Source organism: Hippocampus comes, unplaced genomic scaffold (assembly GCF_001891065.2).
Source record: "Hippocampus comes isolate QL1 unplaced genomic scaffold, H_comes_QL1_v1.1 scaffold76, whole genome shotgun sequence".
Taxonomy (NCBI): domain Eukaryota; kingdom Metazoa; phylum Chordata; class Actinopteri; order Syngnathiformes; family Syngnathidae; genus Hippocampus; species Hippocampus comes.
Window position 1 is genome coordinate 2,033,011 of NW_017805277.1, and position 19,862 is coordinate 2,052,872.

Sequence of the window (19,862 nt, forward strand, 5' to 3'; positions counted from 1 at the left end):
CGGTCAGTGCAGTTGCGTATGTGTTGAGGTAGAGCGTTCCAGAGGGTGGGCGCGGAGGCAGAGAAGGCTCGGTCCCCCCAGGTTTTGAGCTTGGTCACGGGGTTTGTGTGCGAGGAGGTTTGTGTTTGAGGAGCGGAGGTTGCGGGAAGGAGTGTATTGGTGAAGAAGGTCGGAAAGGTAGGAGGGGGCCTGATTGTGAAGGGCTTTATAGGTGAGTAGGAGGAGTTTAAATTGAATACGCTGGGGAACGGGAAGCCAGTGGAGGATTTTAAGGACAGGGTGATGGCACGGGTGTGGGTGAGTAGATGGGCGGCGGCATTCTGGATTTACTTTAGGTTATTGAGGAGTTTGAATGTTGTACCGTAGGGGATGGATGCTATTGCAGTAGTCAAGGCGGGAGGTGATGAAGGCGTTTACAAGGGGTTTGAGCAGCGTTGAAAGAAAGTGAAGGGCGGAGGCGAGAAATGTTCTACATACTTGGCCAATAAAGATGATTCTGAGATATATATATATATATATATATAGCAGTCCTCAAAAGACAGAACATACAGTTTATGAGTGTCTATCTTATGACATGGTATTTGCATTCAGGTATTTCACTAATTTTTAATGAAGCAATATTGTTCCGAATTTTTGTTTATTATGTTTCATTTAACTTTACAGGGGTGTCTAGTCATTAATTCTTATTGAAGGGTTGGTTGGAGTGTTAGATTAATTTGTTTTACAATTTGTTGGTGGAAGCTGTCTTTGAGCCTCTTGGACCGTGGTTCTGGACTTGAGCGTCCCGTGGTGTTTTCCAGAGGCAAGGAGAGAGAGAAGTGAGTGGATGAGTGAGCAGTTATAAAGCAAATATTTTCCTCCCCCTATACATACTCTTAAGAAAAAAAAAAAGAAAACAAATCCCATGTCATAAACTTTGTTGATTAATACCGGTTTGTGAAATGTCTCTCCTATCCATAGATCCTCAGCGTAAGTGCAACTCCAACCGACCCCGCCGTTCAATTTAGGGTTTGGTAACTAAAGGGTGGCCCGGCACTGACCGTCGAATTATAACCGTTAGAGGGCGGCATTGCGCCCCCAACGCGGTGCTGAAGAAATGCGACGCGCCTCACGTGTGACCCAAAATGCTTTTGCTTCTCAACGGTCCAACATTGCTCGCTTTGCCCTTTCGAAGTAAACCTTAACGCAACCGCCACCCTCATCAATTTCACACGATGCTTTTAATTTGTTAACACCGTTCGGTACTTCCTGCCCCGCTTCTGCTGCTTCACGTGAGTTTGATGTTGGGTGACAGCGTTTATCTCCATGTTAGACTGACTGCCAGCTGCGGCAACTTTATCAGACGGACTCAGAATGGAGAGAAGCTGACGCACTGTTATTCTGTGGACCGTTAACTTTCCTCGCGAAGCTTTTCCCTCATGCCATTACAACCTACGTGCAACAACAGAGTGGGAACAGCGCTCCACATTATTTTGGGAACTTTTTGACCCGCGTACAACCGACTTTTCCTTCTTGTTTTTACCATCCATTTGGACAGTTAGTGCGTAATTACGCAGCGTACGCAAAAAGGAATGGCTTCTCGTCGAAGACAAAAAACGGGAGTACAAACAATTTTACACGTGTGCCTTTCTATTTCTGTGGTTTTCTCATACAACATAGACTTGGAACATCCGTTGGTCTTCCGTGGACCCAATTCTAGTTTTTTTGGCTACTCTGTGCTGGAGCATTATCATGACAACACACGCTGGTGAGTTAGACGCCAATGCCGATGTTTTTCCCATTTATTTCAACAGCTCAAATTTAGGACAAAGAAGGGGGGAAATATAGGAATGTAACTGTTTTGATGAACTATTAACACATGTTTAACTCGAAACATAGTGAATGTAAAAGACACTTGAGGGATGCTCATTGCTAAATTTTCATGGCTGTATAATGACCACTCCGCATCCTTTCCCTTCCCTTGATGTGTTTAGGGTCATAGTAGGGGCTCCAAGGGCCAACTCTACCTACAGTAACTCCGTGCACGCTCCTGGTGCTCTGTTCAAGTGCAGAGTCCACAGCAACCCGGAGCGCCGCTGCACAGAGATGGACTTGGGAAGAGGTCAGTCACAGTCATGTGTTAAGCTGAGACATGCTCCCACATAAGAAAACTCCTATACTCACACTCTGACCTTCCAAAATCTACATAAACTGCCCCCCAACATCTGTTCTGTTTGATCAGAATAATAAAACCCTTTACTAGTCTTTTCTTTTAGATCAAAACTTGCAGGATTCACATGAAACAAGAGGCTTCTGTGTGCAGTGGTTTTCTCACCACTTGCCTGGACAAATATGATTTATTCCCTGGCTAATTTTTCCCTGCAGGGCAAAAAAGCTGAGCTTCTACCATCCACTCACTGTCCAGCCTCATTTTCTGTTCTTGTTGTGGAGAACACCAGGGTGCATTCATGGCTTTGATACAATAAAATCACATGCTGATTTATAGAAAGCATCATCTTGATCATTTCAGTTATCAAACTGTCGAAATGTGACAAACCTCCACCCTAGGATTATTTTAAATATATCCGAATTCATTTTTAAGGTGAGACAGGAGAATGTCTTGCACATCATGCTTGAAAAAACATCCAGTATTCATCCTATCACAATACAATCGAACCTGCAAAATCAAACACAGAGCATTCTGGGATGCCGGTTGACTTTCAAGTTGTTCTAACTTCAAAACAGTTTTACTCATCGGAAATCTATGAATCGAATTAATTTGTTACATGGGGAGGGTGCGAGGCTGCCACTCTCACAACACCTTTATTAACGTGACACAAGCTTTTTTAAGTCAGCTTTTCTATCATTTAAAATGATAGAGAGGAAAATGCATGAAAGTCATGCAGCGGGGAAAAAAATTATCATTTGTTCCCAAGTTAATCTAGTCATGTGGTCATGAGCCATTATGCTTATCTTCACACTATTTTTCTGAGCATCTGTTTGGTGAAGTTAGTCTTAGAATGCAGTATGTATTTGGTTAATCGTATTGATCATTTTGTACTGAGTAGCCCGACAGTCATTGATCATCAGAAGTTCCATTTCGTATTCTGTTTATCACCATTTTTTCAGGGCTATTTGTCATAAAATCCTTGGTTGAACTCCAAATCGTACTACTTTTGGAGCATAAAATCCCATTATACATGTATTCTCTTGTCTTGCAGTTGTGCAGCAACCTAGCGACCACATTTAAACAAACAACTCCCTGTTTTTAAAGTGTCAGAATATTCTTTGCCAAGCTGACAGGACAAGACCCAAAATTCTGACAAGACCGGATGACTTTTTTTTTTTTCTTCTGCAAACCTCCCTTTGTCCTGATGTCATGACGTCTCTGCTCTCATTGTCCATCAGGAAACAAGCCCAGAGAGTCGTGTGGGAAGACGTGCCAAGGGGACAGAGACGACGAGTGGATGGGAGTAAGCCTGGCGCGTCAGAACAGAGCCGACGGCAGAGTACTGGTGAGTTGATTAATGAGAACTGGGCCTGATTACAGCAACATCAGTGTCAAAAAAAAAAAAAATAGTCCTAGGATGTGGTTTCACATTACTTCTTGGTATTCTCTCTCACTAAGACAGCAGTTGCCTTATTACATGCCTTGGGTGGTTTTTAGTTCATTTCAGTTTCACTTATGTACAGTAGCAGCAATTCATAATTCAAGTTATTCCAAGAGACTTTTTAATTATATGGCGTATAGATGTAGGACTGTGTTCCTGATGCAGTGGAAAGACAAAGCAATGCTTTGACAAGGAGGGGTTTGGGAGGGTGGGGGATTTGGTCAGTAGGGGCTTGATTTGGAAACAGAAGATAGTTCAGAAAAAAATAGCAAATAGTTCAGAAAAAAACCCACTACAGACAAAAACGTGGACATCAGGACAGTTTTGGAGAGTTCACTTTTGATGTTCTGATTGTTCATTTGCATTTGTGTAATGGTTATGGGGGAGTCTTTGAATGAGAGCATTATTTCACGTAGTCTTTGGTGTATCTTTTCAAATAAGCATTTAAAGAAAAAAAAGGAAAAGAAAAAGCAAAACACCAAATTAAAGTTGAAAACAAATAAAACAAAAAGAACACGAGGGCAGAGTCTCATGTTGTGTAGACAAGCAATAAACTTTTTTTTTTTAATTGGCAGTACATGGGCTTGTCTAATACGCAGAAGGAGGTCATGCCAAAGTTTGGACCATCAGCATAAAAATATTTCCCATCTGAGCTTCCACTTTGTGAGAGATCTGAATAATAAAACTGTGAGATTTATACCTTGGTGATTTGTAAGGCGGGCTTATGTCTTGTGCATACTTGGTTTTACAGAATTTGTGGTTTTCCTCAGATTTTAGCTTCAGACAAGCATCGTCAACTACCTACTTTTTGAGTCTTTCATCTAGGTCTAAACCTCACTTTCTGGGATGCTTGGATGAGCTCTATTTTTGTAGACAGTGCATTTGCGCCCGGCGGATCCTGATTTCCATATCGGCGCAGACCCGCTGCACCTTTGTCAGATCGAGTGTCTTGCAGATGTGCCTCGCATAGCGAAAATTTTGTGGCAGAAAGTTAAATGCCTTCATTCATTCATTCAATCATAAATATGTGTACAGAGGGCATTAAACCCTTTGAATCACTGTATTGGATTTTTAAAATCACCCCGAACAGTCACTTTGATAACCACGATTAAAGTTGACAGTGACTACTCCCACAGCGGTGCAGCTCTCCCTTTGGATTGTACTCATCTGCAAAATGACTAACATCAGGTCGAACCAGCCTCCACACAGAGATTTGCCACGTGCCGTGGAGGATTTGTGCCTGTTTTGTCATGACAAAAAATGTTTACATTCAAATTAATGGAATGAGGACTGTCAAAAGAAAATAATTTTGTGTCTTCTACAGTTAGGTTCACATGATAGGCAAGCAGGTTTGTGTAGACTTCATCCCCTCTTTGGTGGTCCTTTATTAACCTCATAGCCCCTCTTATAATGGGTGGAAAGAGTACCATCAATCAGTCAAGCAGGGTGAAAGCAAGTTCTAGAATCATCGTGAGTCACTCCGATGTAATTTCAATACTCATTGGCTCGAACACCCTTCCCGCTGACTTCCTCCTCAGGGAGGAAAAATTACCAGAATCTTTCTCTCCCTCTGAGGATTTCCGGGTCCTTCTTGGCGCCTGTTCAACCTGTACGAATATATGTTTTATACACACTGGCGGAATCTTTTGGAATGACTTTGCATCAGCCTATTCAGGAATGTGAGTGAGAAGTTGCGCAACCTTTGGCTGCAATGAGTTGAGGCTGTCTCGATACGTTCATGATAAAAGAACCGACGTGTGGCTCAACTGCTCTAAAGCCTTTTTTAACCATTTTTTTTGGTCTCGTCATCTGAATGAGTCATGTTGCAACACATCAGGGGGTAAGCGGCTGCTTGGCAGATGTTTCTTCCAAGGCGCTCATTGAACTGGAACATGACGATAAGCTGTGGCGCCACTGACAATGCACTCTTTCAGGTTATTCTATTGTCACTTAAGTATATGATTCAGCGAGATTAATTGAAGACGCCAATTATCCATGGGTCTGAATGTGAGTGAAAATGGTTGTCTTCCTTCACCAAAAGTCACCTGGGATTGGTCCTAGCTCAATTGTAACCCAAATGATGGAGAAGTACGACAGAAAATGCATGGATGGTTGTTGGAAGTTGGACAGAAAAAATAGACCTAAAATACTGGCAAAGTTTTTTTTTTTTTTTTTTTAATACACTCAACCTTTATGGCATTCATTGATAAGCAGTGAATTTTGACTGAACGCAGCTCTGACCAGTCAGCGAATTAGATTACCGTAATTTGCCAACAGAGAGAGTAAAATCTAGCTGGATAAAAAATATCCACATCCACGTACAGAACACGTACCGGAAACAGTGGCGCCGAGAAACTCTACAAAATGAAGGGAGTAGAATAAATCAATACAGTTTGATGGAGCAAATGTTAGAATTTAGGTTATCAATGTAGGTCCGTGCTTCTGATAGTGTTGACGTCAGCAGAGAAGGCCTTGGTTGCCTTTTCTACCTGCCACTGACATTAACATGAGTGCTGTCATGGCTGGTCACCCAGTAATGTAGATCGCTAAAATAACTGATCCAGGCGCATCAAAACAGTGAACGGGACACTAGTCTGCCTTTTACAAGCCAGAGTACCATACAAATGATTTTGATATTATTTTAAGTTCAGATTTTTGTTGCTCAAGGCTTTTGTGCTCCTTAAATTAGATACAATTCTTCCACGCTGCATGTTGAACGCCGTAAGGGCTTGCATTGAGCGATGCCAGGTTCCACATCCTCTGAGAGCCACTGACTCCAGCCCGGCGCAAGAGCGTCTTGCTGTCCAGGTCACCAGCTTTCTGTACACAGTTTAAAAGAGTAAAAGTTGTGCTTTTTATTTCCTGCAGGCATGTGCCCACCGCTGGAAAAATGTCTACTACGACTCGGAGCATATCCTCCCGCATGGATACTGCTCGATCATCCCGCCGAATCTCCAGGGCAGGACGCAGCCCCTCATCCCATGTTATGAAGGTACAGTGGACCACTTGACATGGTATCGTTTCCGAGTTTGTCTCTGTTGCGCGATTGTAGCAGCCCGCACTCTGCTTTTTTTAACACACGTATTTTTCCTCGTTTCTAAGCCCGCAACCCTCCACCAATATTTGACTCATTCATTGCATAAAGCATAGCGGGTTAAATGAAGTGGAACCTCTAAAAGTCAAACACAATGGGTCGCTGTTATACTTGATGAATTCCAAGTTGTTTGAATTTAAAACACCCACTTCTATTGCATCATTTCCCCTCAGGTCAAACCGTTGCCATCATTGTCTTCTTTAACTGTACGGACAATGTTTGAAGTCACTTCATTGTCTGAACGGTCATTACCAGTATAAAGGCAATTTAACAACCGTGTTCTGAAACGAAAATAAAGTAAAACCACTCACCCATTCAATACACCCGACAGACTGCCAAGAAAGGAAACAGGGAGATATTTGCATGGCGATATTGTCATCGAGTGGTGTCTCAAAGGTATGACTGGAATTGATCATCCGTAAAGTACCTGCTTTTGGCTACATGTGAGTCACATATTAGCATCTGCTTGGTGAAATTGACGGGATTTTGTAGGTGACCGATGTCCAATTGATTTACATGCTCAAAGGTAGACCTTTTCCTATGTAGCTATAAGTTTCATTGAAGGTTCTATGGTTACCATCACACTTTTCTGTGATGGCATCACAAAAAACACCCACAAAAAAAGATTAAAGAAAAAATAAAAATAAAGGAAAAGCAGAACACACTAATGTAGTTAATCCTCCAAATGCTCACATGATGACGGTTTAAAGTTTTGTTGGACTTTTTTCTTCTATGAACTGTTGCTTGAGCTCCAGATTGTGCCACTTTTGGACCATTCCGCTCCCTGTGTTATGTATTAATAATAATGATAGCTTGTATTTATTTAGATTTAGATTATGTCTTTTATGTAGTGCCTATATAAGGGACCCAAAGGTATTTATTTATATTGTGCGACGTGAGTGTGCGAATCCATTTTGGTCACGATACGTGCGTTCAAGCAGCCGCCACATCTGCTTTTGAGCCTCTGAAAACAGGTAGAGTGAAGTGTGACCTCCCCTCCGCGAGTCCAACAAAAGTACACTTGTGAAGTTGAAAGCACGTGTTGGTTTGGTCAATTCTCAAAGGAGATTTCATACCCTCTATTCCGACAAAAAAAAAAACGCATTTGTGCTTCCAATGACGTTTTTGGGGGTCTCGCTTCCCTCCAAGTCAGCAGCAGTAGACTTGACGATTTGTGTTGTATTCAACTTACTGCTCATTTTACGCTGATCCAAGTTGAGCTTTTTTTGTAACCTGAGAGCGTCCCCCTCAAAGTGAGTGGTCTGGTTGGATGTTGCACGGCTCCTTTCTGCCTACGCTCTGCTCCCCCAAATTCCTCTTGGATGTGACCAGCTCCTTGACTAGCTCCATATGGAATGCCGAGAGAGAGAGAAAGAGAAAACTCCAGTAAATGTTGGATCAAGCACACAGTGAAATAATTTGTGGTTTGTTTTTTGTGTCCAGATTATAAGCAGAAGTATGGGGAAGAGCACGGCTCCTGCCAAGCTGGGATATCGGGAGTTTTTAGAGAGGTCAGTAACAGTGCTTGTTCGTCTTCTTAATCTCCTTAACACATACAATGAGAAAATGATGTTTATTTAATGTTTTCATCACATATACTTAATTTGACTCCTCACCTAATTGCTCTGCTCCAGGCGATTTATTTGAAGACTGCAAGAGTCTATTTTTACTCTGTGGGAACATGAGAATATTTTTTTATGTTTGTCAGCAGCATCTTTTAGGATGTGAAATGATGTGGAAAATCCAACTTGTAAAGATAGTATGACACATTCGTGTTGCCGGTTAACTGCAAACTTATGTTTCCCTTGGCTGCAGTGAGCTCTCTTCGCCCATGGGGTGCTTCCCCGAGATAAAACGATTAAGAAAACACACGTTTCCTTTTTTTTTTCTGAATATAACGGGGGATGCACTACTGACCGATGACATCATCCGCTGTCGGACAATAGTGCTTTGTCCACTGCTCCATCTTTAAGCAGCCTGAGTAAAGCCCAAGGCAGCGGAACAGATGAGGTCCCACACTGTCTTTCTGTGAAATGTACTGTAGAGTGCATCAAAAGTAAGGTATACGTTAAACATGCGCCCAATGGAGACATTAGGTTTTCTATACATTTGCAATATAATTCTTTCCCGATGGCGCTCAAAAGCAGCAAGTCTCAAATTGCAGTCAAAGTCAATTCAGGCAGAGCCGATCACAGACCTGTCTTCGTTTGAAATGAATGTTCCTCCCACGGAGAATAAAATGTGACGGTTGAAGTAATCTTACCATACGTACTTGTGACTGATTGAAGCTGCTTTCCTCTGTCACTTTATAATTCTTAACAGTCACGCAAGTGTAAAAATAAGTTCAAGAGTTAAGACGAGAACGCTATGACAAAATGTAATGCTTTGGTGAGCCGCATTGTATTGCTTGTGTTGTTTTTAACATTCAGTTGTCAAATAAGTGTAAACTAGTTCATAGTGAGGCAAAACTAGTAGTGGGCATTTTGTTGCTCATTCTAGGGTCCAGGAAGCTACTAGTGTATGACACAAGGCAGCTTCATTTATCTCGTGCATTTCATACACAGGGATGAGTGGTTAAGACGTCCGCCTCACAGTGCAGAGGTGCAGGGTTCGATTCCGGCTCTGGCCTTCCAGAGTTTGCATGTTCTCCCCGTGCCCGCGTGGGTTTTCTCCGGGAACTCTGGTTTCCTCACACATTCCAATAACATGCATGGCAGGTTAATGGAATACTCTAAATTGTCCCTCGGTGTGAGCGTGAGTTGCACTTAAGACATTTAAGTGCAAAGTGAAGAAATACAAAGTAGCTTTCTAAAATTATTAATGAACATACAGTGCAAGAACAATTAAACATGATTTCAAAAATTGTTTTAAATGACCTTAATGATTCCATTTTGAACCTGAATTTAAAAGCATAATAAGGTTTAATTGTGGCTTTAGTAATGACAAAATGTTACTCGTATGTTTGATTCGTGCACCCTATTCACTCTGCCATTGTAGTAAATTGTCCTATTAGTGAGGACAAATACCGGACTACAACATGGGCCCGTATATTAAGCACATCGACCAAATTCTCAAATGCTTTCCTCTAAATTTGTTGTTTTTATTTCAAATGAGTATTGAGTGTGGTTTTAAAAGGAGAACAGTTCAATCTCAAACACTTCAATCGACAAAGGATCACTGTTGAGCTGTTAAGGCATTTGAGTGCCCCCCACACCCCCACCAACGAGCCCCCACTCCTGCAAGAATGTATGGAATTCCTTAAAAAGATGTCCAACTGTTAAATCTTGGCCTCGTCTACACCGAGATCCATGGGCTCACCGGTCGCCAGATGTTTGGCATCTGTGACTGATGGCTAGGACTGTGCGTGCGTGTGTCTGTGTGTGTGAGCGATCTACCATAAAGTGGTGTCACAGGTGACGCAATAAAGCAGGATGTTGGGTTTTTTTCCAAGTTAAAAGTTTGCGTGTAGTCTAATTCAATTAAAAAAAAAAAAAAAAAGACTGTAGAGAAACATTGGAAGTAAATACTGTATGTGTGTGTGGTCAGTCTTAATTGTCATTCCCCGGCCACGGCTCCAATTGCATCAAACTGTCACAGCGTCGAGCCGTGACTAAAGAAGTCATCCTACAGCTGTCACTTTTGCACGGGTTCTGCATTCCTCGTCACACTTCTTGGCCTCCAGCTGGGTGGTTTAGCAGCAGATAGCGCACAACCGGCTGTGGCCTTCGGTTAACCAAAATTTCACCCTGCGGCACTTGTGTTTTTCAACTCGACCAGTGCAGAGGAAAGGTAATCCATGTCCACAAAGAGAGAAGAATCTGAATGAACGTGGTGGGGGGTGTATTTTCAGGAGCTGGTGGTGATGGGGGCCCCTGGGTCTTACTACTGGACCGGGACAATTAAGGTTTACAACCTGACGTCTGACACCTTCTACAGTCCAAACAAAGATGATGTTGACTCGCACAGATACAGCTACCTTGGTGAGAGGCTGTTAACATGAATGAGTGTCAAATATAAAAGTGCAACAAATCAAAGAGGGCTCAACCAACCTGTGTGTGTGTGTGCAGGCTATGCTGTGACTGCGGGACACTTCTCCTCACCGAATGTGATTGACATAGCGGCAGGGGCGCCGCAGCACAACAGCAGCGGGAAGGTACAGTAACCTCATCTTTCTGCTAGCTGGTGCCGATTGCAACACTTATCATGTTTTTTTTTTTTTTCTATCCCCCCAACCTCCCCCAGGTTTACATTTTCAAAATTGATGGCGTGTCTTTGGTGAAGAGTTTTCAAGCCTCAGGGAAAATGGTATGGCTTCAAATGTGGTTTAAATGCACACACTGACAGTCCTGTTTTAAATCACCACGCAGAGGCTACCGTCTGCCAGAGACCACGTCATGAATTGTGATGCCGTTGAGACAATGTAATACTGCAATATTTAGCTCTGTATTTAAGTGAAGTAGCGAAGATTTTGCAGAGAGGGAAGCTAAGAGGACTCTCTAAACCACTGGTGTCAAAGTCAAGGCCCGGGGGCCAGATCTGGCCCGCCACATCATTTTATGTGGCCCGCAAAAACAAATCAAACATGGCAACTTCTATGATGCTTGCTAAAATATGGACCAAAAATTCTGATATTTGATAAATAATAGAGATATGGTAGGCATTTTCTTGTTGTCAAACACCTCATTAGAGTCACTTAAACGTTATTCTTAACTTCCTTATATGATGTCAATCATAATGGCCGTCCAAGGGAAACAGTAACTAAAATGTGGCCCGTGACGAAAATGGGTTTGGCACCCCTGCCCTAAGCACTCTGCATTTGAACTAATGGATCTCTAATCATTAATCGTTAATGATCATCATGTACATCATGATGATGATCAGCACCCTGGTGAAATTCGACTAATTTGTTGAATGTTTTGGCTGCAAATGACGCTATCCCTGAAAAATTGTGGCCGATTTCATAATTTTTTTACATTTTGAATGTTATTAATATCCCACTTTTAAAAAAATATATATATCTCAATCTTTTTTCATTTTACGGTCTCAATGTTCTGTAGAACATTATCAAATGAAAGACAGACTTTCTCCAAATAAATATTCCCTTGAAGTCAACTTTATGTTGAACTCTTCCTTTGATATCGATGCACCTTTACGAGGGAGCATACCATCAGTCAGTCAGTCTGTCTGCATGTCAATGATGAAATGATGGAGAAAAAAAAAATGTCTGTGATCTGACCCAATGCTCTGTGGCTCGGCTTGGTTCCAGATGGGCTCTTACTTTGGCTCCTCATTGTGTGCAGTTGATCTGAACAAAGACGGCCTGTCAGACCTGCTGGTGGGGGCACCCATGCACAGCCAGCTACGGGATGAAGGCCGTGTATCTGTGTACCTCAGCAAGGGCAATGTAAGTTGGGATCTTGTGGCTTGGCACGGTTATAGCACCATGTACACTGCTGAAATTAGCTCCAAACTAGCGTCACTTTCTCAGTATTCACGTGCAATTCCTGTTTGGAATTAATTTTTCATTTTAGTGTTAGCTATGCTGTATTTTCCCGACCACCACAAACTATTTTTTTTTTCTTTCGAAACTCCGCATGATTCCACCACGAGCTTCCGTTTAACATCATGAGTTCTTTGTGTGTGTTGTCCTCACCGCCTGCCTGTATATATTTTTTTTCAGGGGGTGATGGAGGAGCAGGCCGTTTTGAGCGGAGACAATGCTTACAACGCCCACTTTGGAGAGTACATTTCCGCGATTGGAGACATCGATGACGATGGCTACCAAGGTCAGTGTGAAGTAATAGCATCACGGTCCACTTACGCGGTGACCTCAGGGGCACTACGGCTCAGGTGGTCGAGTGGCCATCAAGTAATTGCTACTTGGTGCATACCACTTTTCTGACAGCGCAGTGAAGTATGCTTACTGAATGAAAACAACACATGCTCAGGAGATGTTGGTTGTCTTGTAAACAATGATTGCATTCCCAAATTCTGCGGATGGAAACTCCACAGCCCTATCAATGTCAAGCAACCACTTTACTTTCTTTTTTCTTGAGTTAGAAGTAAAAAATAAAGTGACCTTATATGTTGTTAGTTTTGCAAACAAGGAAGTATTTCACAAACTTTCAATAAATACTGTTCTTCTTTGTCCACTGTCATGGCACATGTAGATGAGCTCTTTTTAAGTTTTTTTAAATTGTCTGCTTTTGCTCAGTTGCAGTCAATCGCTTACCATGAAAGTAGCTCAAACTGCCATTCTGACATTTTATTAGTATGCGCTCATCTCATGTCACACCATTTCTTGGTTTTACCAGTCTTGTGGCGTGCATCCAGGCACAGTTTTTGTTTGTGGGCGGAAAATGGCCGCTAGCAATTATAAATCATGTTCTTACCCATTATCATTATAACCCTCTTGATGGCAAAAAGAGACAGACAGACTGACTGACTAGCAGAGTTACCCTTTAATTTCAACGAACATATGTAAAAATAAGAGTTTTTATTAAGATAAATTCCTTGTTGATTCATGATTAGTTAATTATTGCTTGTTAGATACTCAAACGTGCCGTCCCCTTTTTTGACTACTGGTGTGGTGTGCTTCAACTGTATCAAAGCTTGCATGTGGCTCTTTCTGTGGAAACGGGATATGGTAATAGTATTCAAATGCTCTTGCCAGCGCTTTATAGTCTTATTTCCAATCTCTCATAAGGTCGTGCTACTTTTTATAGCCACCAACAACACTTCGTTGTCTGTTAGTAATCTATAGCTAGCCGCTTGTGGCCCAAGTGTGTACTGTGCAGCCGAAACAAACACTAATGCCTCAATGATTCACAAACACCGGATCTGCCATTGTTGCATTTCAATTGTCATATATTCCTCTGCAGATGTAGCCATAGGAGCTCCCAAAGAGGATGACTATGGTGGAGCTGTTTATATCTATCATGGGGATGCCACAGGAATCATCAGCAAATATTCCATGGTAAGACATTACTGTGCACAAATGCATGCATAATGTAGGCTGCGTGTTGGATTTTCAATTGAAAACATACGGTCGCCATGCATGTGTGTCAAATAACCACTCTTGAAGTAATATAGAATTGTGAGTAGAATGCGGTCCATGGAATTAATGTTAGTTCTCCAAAGCTTTTCACTGAGCTGGACTGTAATGAGCCACAATGCATTTCCATGCTGAAAATCACTTGTGTAACCCCGCAAGCCATTTTAGACCAGAAAGCTTTAACCGCAATACTGCCCAAATAGTTCCAACCGTATCTTCACACACCGATGAGAGTGGTATACTGTATGACAGTAATATTTAATTTGTAGTTTAAACTGACATTTTTCATTTTAGGAGCGATATGATTTCCTCTTGGGGCTTGGATCATTACTAGTTTTGCCTAGTGTTAATACTAAGGCGTGTTTTTGTAAGCATCAGTACTGTACTGAAGGTCTGCTCATGAACACATATTGTATCTGTTTGGACGATTAACACGCTGGATTGATAAGATATGGCTTTGTCGGGATGCAGCACAGGCTAACTGGCACAAAGAGTGGAGTGTGTTATATCCAATCGGTTATAGCCAATCGTCCAGACCAAGAATACAAGCTCAGTTCTAGTGAATGTCATGTAATATTAGTGAAACACAGACTACAGTAAGCATTTATTCATAAGATTTATTTTTTTTCACAACAGCAGAGTGGACTGTAAAAGCGTATATCAGTATGTATTATGTCAAAACTGAATTTGATCTGCCATTTGTGTTGTAAGGAGATGTAAAAGGCAAGTTTGGGGACACGCCACTCCAAAATTTGACATGTTTTTCTAATGACCCCAAGTGCTCTTAAATCTGTTTCTGTGGAAACGCAAACACCAAGCAAAGTGGGAGTCTCACAGTGTTCACGTTCATGTATTTTAAGGGGTACTATCTTGTGTTACAGAAAATAACTGGGCGTGGTGTCAATCCTGGTCTCCAGATGTTTGGACAGGCAATATCTGGCAGTGTGGACATGGACGGTAATGGATACACAGGTAGGATCAAATCAGATTTTTTTATTTTTCCCAACCGCATCATAAAGATGATGTGAAAACCTCATAACCAGAAAAATAACCTTAAATATTTGATTTTCAAGGTCACGAGTTCTGACCCTCATTCTCTTGTAAGAGCCTCCCTTAAGACTCGTGACAGAGGCATTTTGTTGACAGCATTCCTCTGACCAGATTCAATCCTAACCAAAATGACTGACTCAATGGTTCTTTGGTAATCTGGTGCAGGTGTATCAAATGATGTCATACACATTATGTTCACTGGCATGTTCTTGTTGCAGATGTCACAATTGGAGCTTTCATGACGGATAGTGTTGTGCTACTGAGGTGAGGAATCGTTACACTTCAGTACCATATAGGGAAAGAGGCAATGTCTTTTTCTTTTCTCGACTTTGACTTATTCTTAATCTCTGTCCAATATGGTGCTAGGTCCCGGCCTGTCATTACAGTGGACGTCACCATCTTTTTACCTGTGTCCATCAACATTTCTGTACCTCAGTGCCACGAAGGCCAGAACATAAACTGCTTCATCATCACCGTTTGCATGCGCTTCCATGGAAGACAACTACCTGGACAAATAGGTGAGGATGAGAGAACATTAGTAGGTTTCACACACACACACACACACACACACACACACACACACACACACACAGTGTTTCTTGCTGAAGCCAAGCATGCAGGCCAGTAACCTGCCATATGGCTCTTGCTAGTTCAAAGTCAGTGCGTATGTTAGATGTCATCATAAGACAAAATCAGATCACCACGCCATCACCTTTGAGTCAACAGTCCATCTTGATCTCATTACACAGCAAAAGGAATTTGGCCGCTTTTGTGCTCACATTGCGTCAGATTATTCAGCATGTCGCCACACACACACACACACACCCGGTCCATCTCCATCATATTCCCACAAGTGTGTTGACAAAGAATACTAATGTCAGCAACTTGAAACGCTTCAGAGTTGTTGCAGCTTGAGATCAACATTTTTGCACCCTGCCTGCTCTCAATTTAGCACATAATGTGAAAATAATGTCAAAAGCCAAAAATCCCTTTTGGCGTTTACTGTTGCAATTGCTCAAGTGAATTCTTGCTTTCTGACCTTTTTCTGGTCATTGAAACAGAGGGAACCTTTTAAAGAAGGATAATGTTGAGCAATCCTGCCTGGACAGGAAGTGTGTATGTGTGCTTAGCTTTTGCCAGGGGCTTATGGTGGGGTAGAGCGCTGAGGTTCTATCCTGTTCCAGTGTTTGGGTGTGGTCCCTCTCCCTGCTCCCACCCCCCCTGGGGAGTAAGAACCGTGTTGCATAATGACTGCGTACTAGCTTGTTGTAAATAAAGCCCCTCTGTTTGGTCGTCTGGCAAAGCGCGTGGAAAGTGCAGCGCCATGTGCTTGGTGACGTCCACAATGAAACCTTCCGTTGCCTCCCCGAGAATGAGCTCATGGCTCTGCCTCGACTGGACAGAGGGGTTTGATCCTACCTGGGTGTGTTTGTCGCCCCTCCCAGTCTAACACCCCGTGAAGCAATTACTACAGACTGAGGTTGATTCATTCACGGTCCTGAGTTTGGATGACAAGAGGCTCGTGTATGGTTTTCTCAGAATCACCAGTAACACTTGACCTCAGGCTTGTGATTCCTCTTCAAAATACAGTAGTTGTTCATTTTCTCCATCACGAAAGCCAGGGGCGGAACCAGCAGGGGTGCAATAAAAACATACTCTGCTTGACTAGCTGGAGAATTGGTTTCCTTTTGACAATGTTTTTCATCATCTTCTCACCTTAAGCTCCATCATTACACAAAGTTCTGCTTCATTCATCCCAGAATCAAAATAGCTCCGTTTATAAGCCACCTTGGATTTAGCTCCAGTCTTTGGAGGGGACAATCTCAAAATAAAATCACCACTCCTCCACCAATGAGGGTTTTTTCCGACTGCTTCTGTTTGACACTGAGCCTGCTTACTTCTTAACTCACTTCCACAAAACTTCCGTGGGCTCTGGACCAAAAAGGAGTCCCTTAAATTGTAATGCATTTTTGAGTGAATGTTATCTCTCATTTGTTCATCTCTGGGAGTCAATTTGGAGAATTGTCCTCAATTTCTCAGTTACTAATACAATTATTGCATTAGTCTTATAGTGCTGGTGTCAATGCCATTCTCGTTTGAATGTGCTCTGTATGTCCTCCACTCTACAGAGTGCCGTTCAGTTGCACAAATGGCATTCAGAAGTAAACTTAAGCTTTAACATTTTGTGCGTGTGTGTGTGCGATCCGGTTTAGAGCTGCTGTACAACCTGACGGCTGATGTGGATAAGAGACAAAAGAGCCTGCCTTCACGCGTCTACTTCATTCAGAGTGGCTCTCAGATCAGCCAAAAGAGCGAGCAGCTCAAATTGGACATCAACAAGGATGAGTGCCAGCGCTACACTGCCTATGTCAAAGTAAGTTTAGACGGTCTGGTCCCCGTGTTGGCTTGTTGTCTTTGCCGTTGAACTCCCATAAATAGCCTCTTGAGTTTGTTTCCCACGATGGAAACACTTATCATGCAGTGTGACATTCGAACTATTTCCCTCTGAAGTTTGTTTTGATCTTCATCTGTTTATTTCAGAGGCCAAGTGCACACTTTTCCAGTTGAAATGTTTATGCTGTTTAATACAAATAAGCAACATTCACAATCAAGGAAGCAACATCACAGAATGTGTAGGCGGCTATGAGAATATTTGCCCACCTCCCTTCCATCAGTTGCTGAGGTTAACGTACCAGTCATGCGCTTGATGAAATAATGCTGTCATCGGGCTGTGTATTACTATCATCGAGTGTACATGTCTCAGAAAAAGACACAAAGTCTCCATTGTCATCACAGTCCCTCCATTATTTTCTGCTGTGATTATGCTATGCAGCCATAGAGAGGGTCCACGTCCTGAGGGCACCGGCCATGCTTCCCTTCCTCATACACAGAAGTCTATAGTGCATGCTTGTAAATTCCATGACCAGTTTTTATAGATAGATAGATGCCTGGTACTTTGTCTGTGGGAGGTTCAGCTACCCACTGGGGAGGAAACAGCGTGGGGGGGGGGGGGGGCATGCTTCTCCTTGGTGATCCACGGACACGATACGAGCATCACACAGCACAGATGGAGCAATGAGTTATTTTATCACCATTTATGTGCCTTATTTAAATCTGTCATCGACCACCTCTTTTTCGTATTCTTAAATAGCTTGTAAAATTGGATATCGGATTGCTAAAATTATGATTTACCGTCCAATCCATACTACTGTTTTTTTTTTTGTAGTTATGCCCTATCAACTCCCGAAACATCTATCGGGCTGTGGGTATTTGACAGGATTATCACCAACTGTGCAAATTCCCTTTAACCCTGTAATGCCTGACCCATCAAGGAATAGCCAGAAAAATCAGATTTTGCGAACTGAGATGACATTTTCCCTTATAAAAAAATCCACAAAAATATTTTTGCCATATCATGTTGTTTTAGATATTTGTCATATCACATTTATAAGCATTATGTAGATTACATCTGAAAATGATAATTTGGGGAAAATCATATTTTAAACCTGCAGTATTAAATTTGATACAGATGATTTCATGTAAGATAAAGAATGAGTTACATAATGAAAATGCATGTATCAAATATGATACAAATGGCATTATAGGGTTAAGTTTCTAGCGATGGTCACGAGGAGGTGTTGTCCTGTTATGGTTACTATTTATTGATTGTCCACAACTAAAAGTGAAATAGTTGCCTTTGCATATTCTGTGCAGAGTCGTGTCTCTCCCAACTGACATTTGACAGTTCAAACCTTCTCCAACTGGCAAGGACACCAAATGTGGATGGTGTGAAAACGAGAGCATGTCTGAAAACTCTGGTTTGTCACGTCATTGATGGGTCGTTAGAGGAGATAGTCATGTAAAATGAATTATTGTGACGTGTCAAATTTTATCGTGGTCATGCTGCAGGAACTATGTCACTTGGCTTGGTGTCCAATCCCATGTGTTTTGGCTGTGTTGAAAATCACAGCAGTAGCACAGGCTGAATGATTTAGTGAAATATGAAGGGGTACACACATTATGACCTGCTGTGACTCTTTATTTTTTTTCCAGCATGTGTTTGTCCTAAACTTTAAAGAGTCAGCATTACCAGAGGTGATGCAGTTGCCCTTTCAAGGATTCTTGCTAACCAGTGGCGTCATTTGTCTTTCTCACATGTTTCCCCACATGAACCAGCCAGTTCTCCCATTCCCCAGAAGAGGTATGCTAATGGAAAGCATCTGGTTTCCCAGTTGCATCCTTTTGGGTGGGTCGTAAGCCTTACCAGGGAGTCGTTGTATTCAGTAGACGCACAGAACAGGGGTGAGCACCTCAGCAGGGTGTAAGACTTGTGTTGCTTTTATGTTGGCGGGACGCAAAAGCTTATTTCTTGAGCCGTGACACGTGAGCCTTTCTGGATCGTCTGTCTTCCCTATTTGGTGGCCGAAGGCGTTTTAAAAGATGCACGATAATACACTGTTAAAGTGGAATTTGTTTGGCAAAATGAAGAACTGGAACAGACATGCTCAATTTCAACCATCTGAGTTCAAATTAAAAGTCTAGACCAGTGGCTCAGTAAATCACACTTTGAGAAAACATAATATAACATCAGATATGGCACACGCAAAGGCTCGTACTTCATCACATATTCAGTATTACCTCCTGAAATTATGCAAGTCTGTCATGTTGACCATTTTCAGCATGTTTTCGTTGGCATGGACTTGCGGCATACCAGCCGTCCAGATGGTCCATGTTTGGTTATTTTCGGCGAAATAACCCTCCCGCTTGCTTTTGCCCCCATTGGAAAATGTGATGTTGCAAAGTTATGAGTAATTAAAATTGAAATGACCAGAGGGGCTCCGTGCAACTGAGTCATGTTGTCAGGTAAGCCAAATTCTTCAGTGTCATTTGTGCATCTTAAGTGTTTTGAATTGACATCCTTTTCGGCTGTGGTGAGGTTTCCATGTATTGTGCCAGAATAAACACTTCTTGAAGGTTTGACAGATGCAGACTTAGAACTGGGAATGCAAACATTCTTTGAAAAAAAAAATTATATCTATCTATCTATATATATATATATATATATATATATATA

General features: G+C 42.1%; 1 protein-coding gene across 1 annotated transcript in view; it reads left to right on the plus strand.

The window, feature by feature from the left end:
• The first annotated feature begins 1,297 nt into the window (after positions 1-1,297).
• itga9 (integrin, alpha 9) overlaps positions 1,298-19,862 on the plus strand; it is a 45,996-nt gene continuing 27,431 nt past the window's right edge. Inside the window, exons 1-15 of the mRNA XM_019870347.1 lie at positions 1,298-1,747; positions 1,974-2,101; positions 3,388-3,494; positions 6,459-6,582; positions 8,128-8,195; positions 10,535-10,664; positions 10,752-10,837; positions 10,927-10,989; positions 11,951-12,088; positions 12,365-12,470; positions 13,566-13,660; positions 14,620-14,710; positions 15,007-15,052; positions 15,155-15,306; positions 17,002-17,162. Coding sequence (XP_019725906.1) covers positions 1,572-1,747; positions 1,974-2,101; positions 3,388-3,494; positions 6,459-6,582; positions 8,128-8,195; positions 10,535-10,664; positions 10,752-10,837; positions 10,927-10,989; positions 11,951-12,088; positions 12,365-12,470; positions 13,566-13,660; positions 14,620-14,710; positions 15,007-15,052; positions 15,155-15,306; positions 17,002-17,162 — 1,671 coding nt within the window. The 5' untranslated portion in view covers positions 1,298-1,571. The remainder of the gene's footprint in view (positions 1,748-1,973; positions 2,102-3,387; positions 3,495-6,458; positions 6,583-8,127; positions 8,196-10,534; positions 10,665-10,751; positions 10,838-10,926; positions 10,990-11,950; positions 12,089-12,364; positions 12,471-13,565; positions 13,661-14,619; positions 14,711-15,006; positions 15,053-15,154; positions 15,307-17,001; positions 17,163-19,862) is intronic.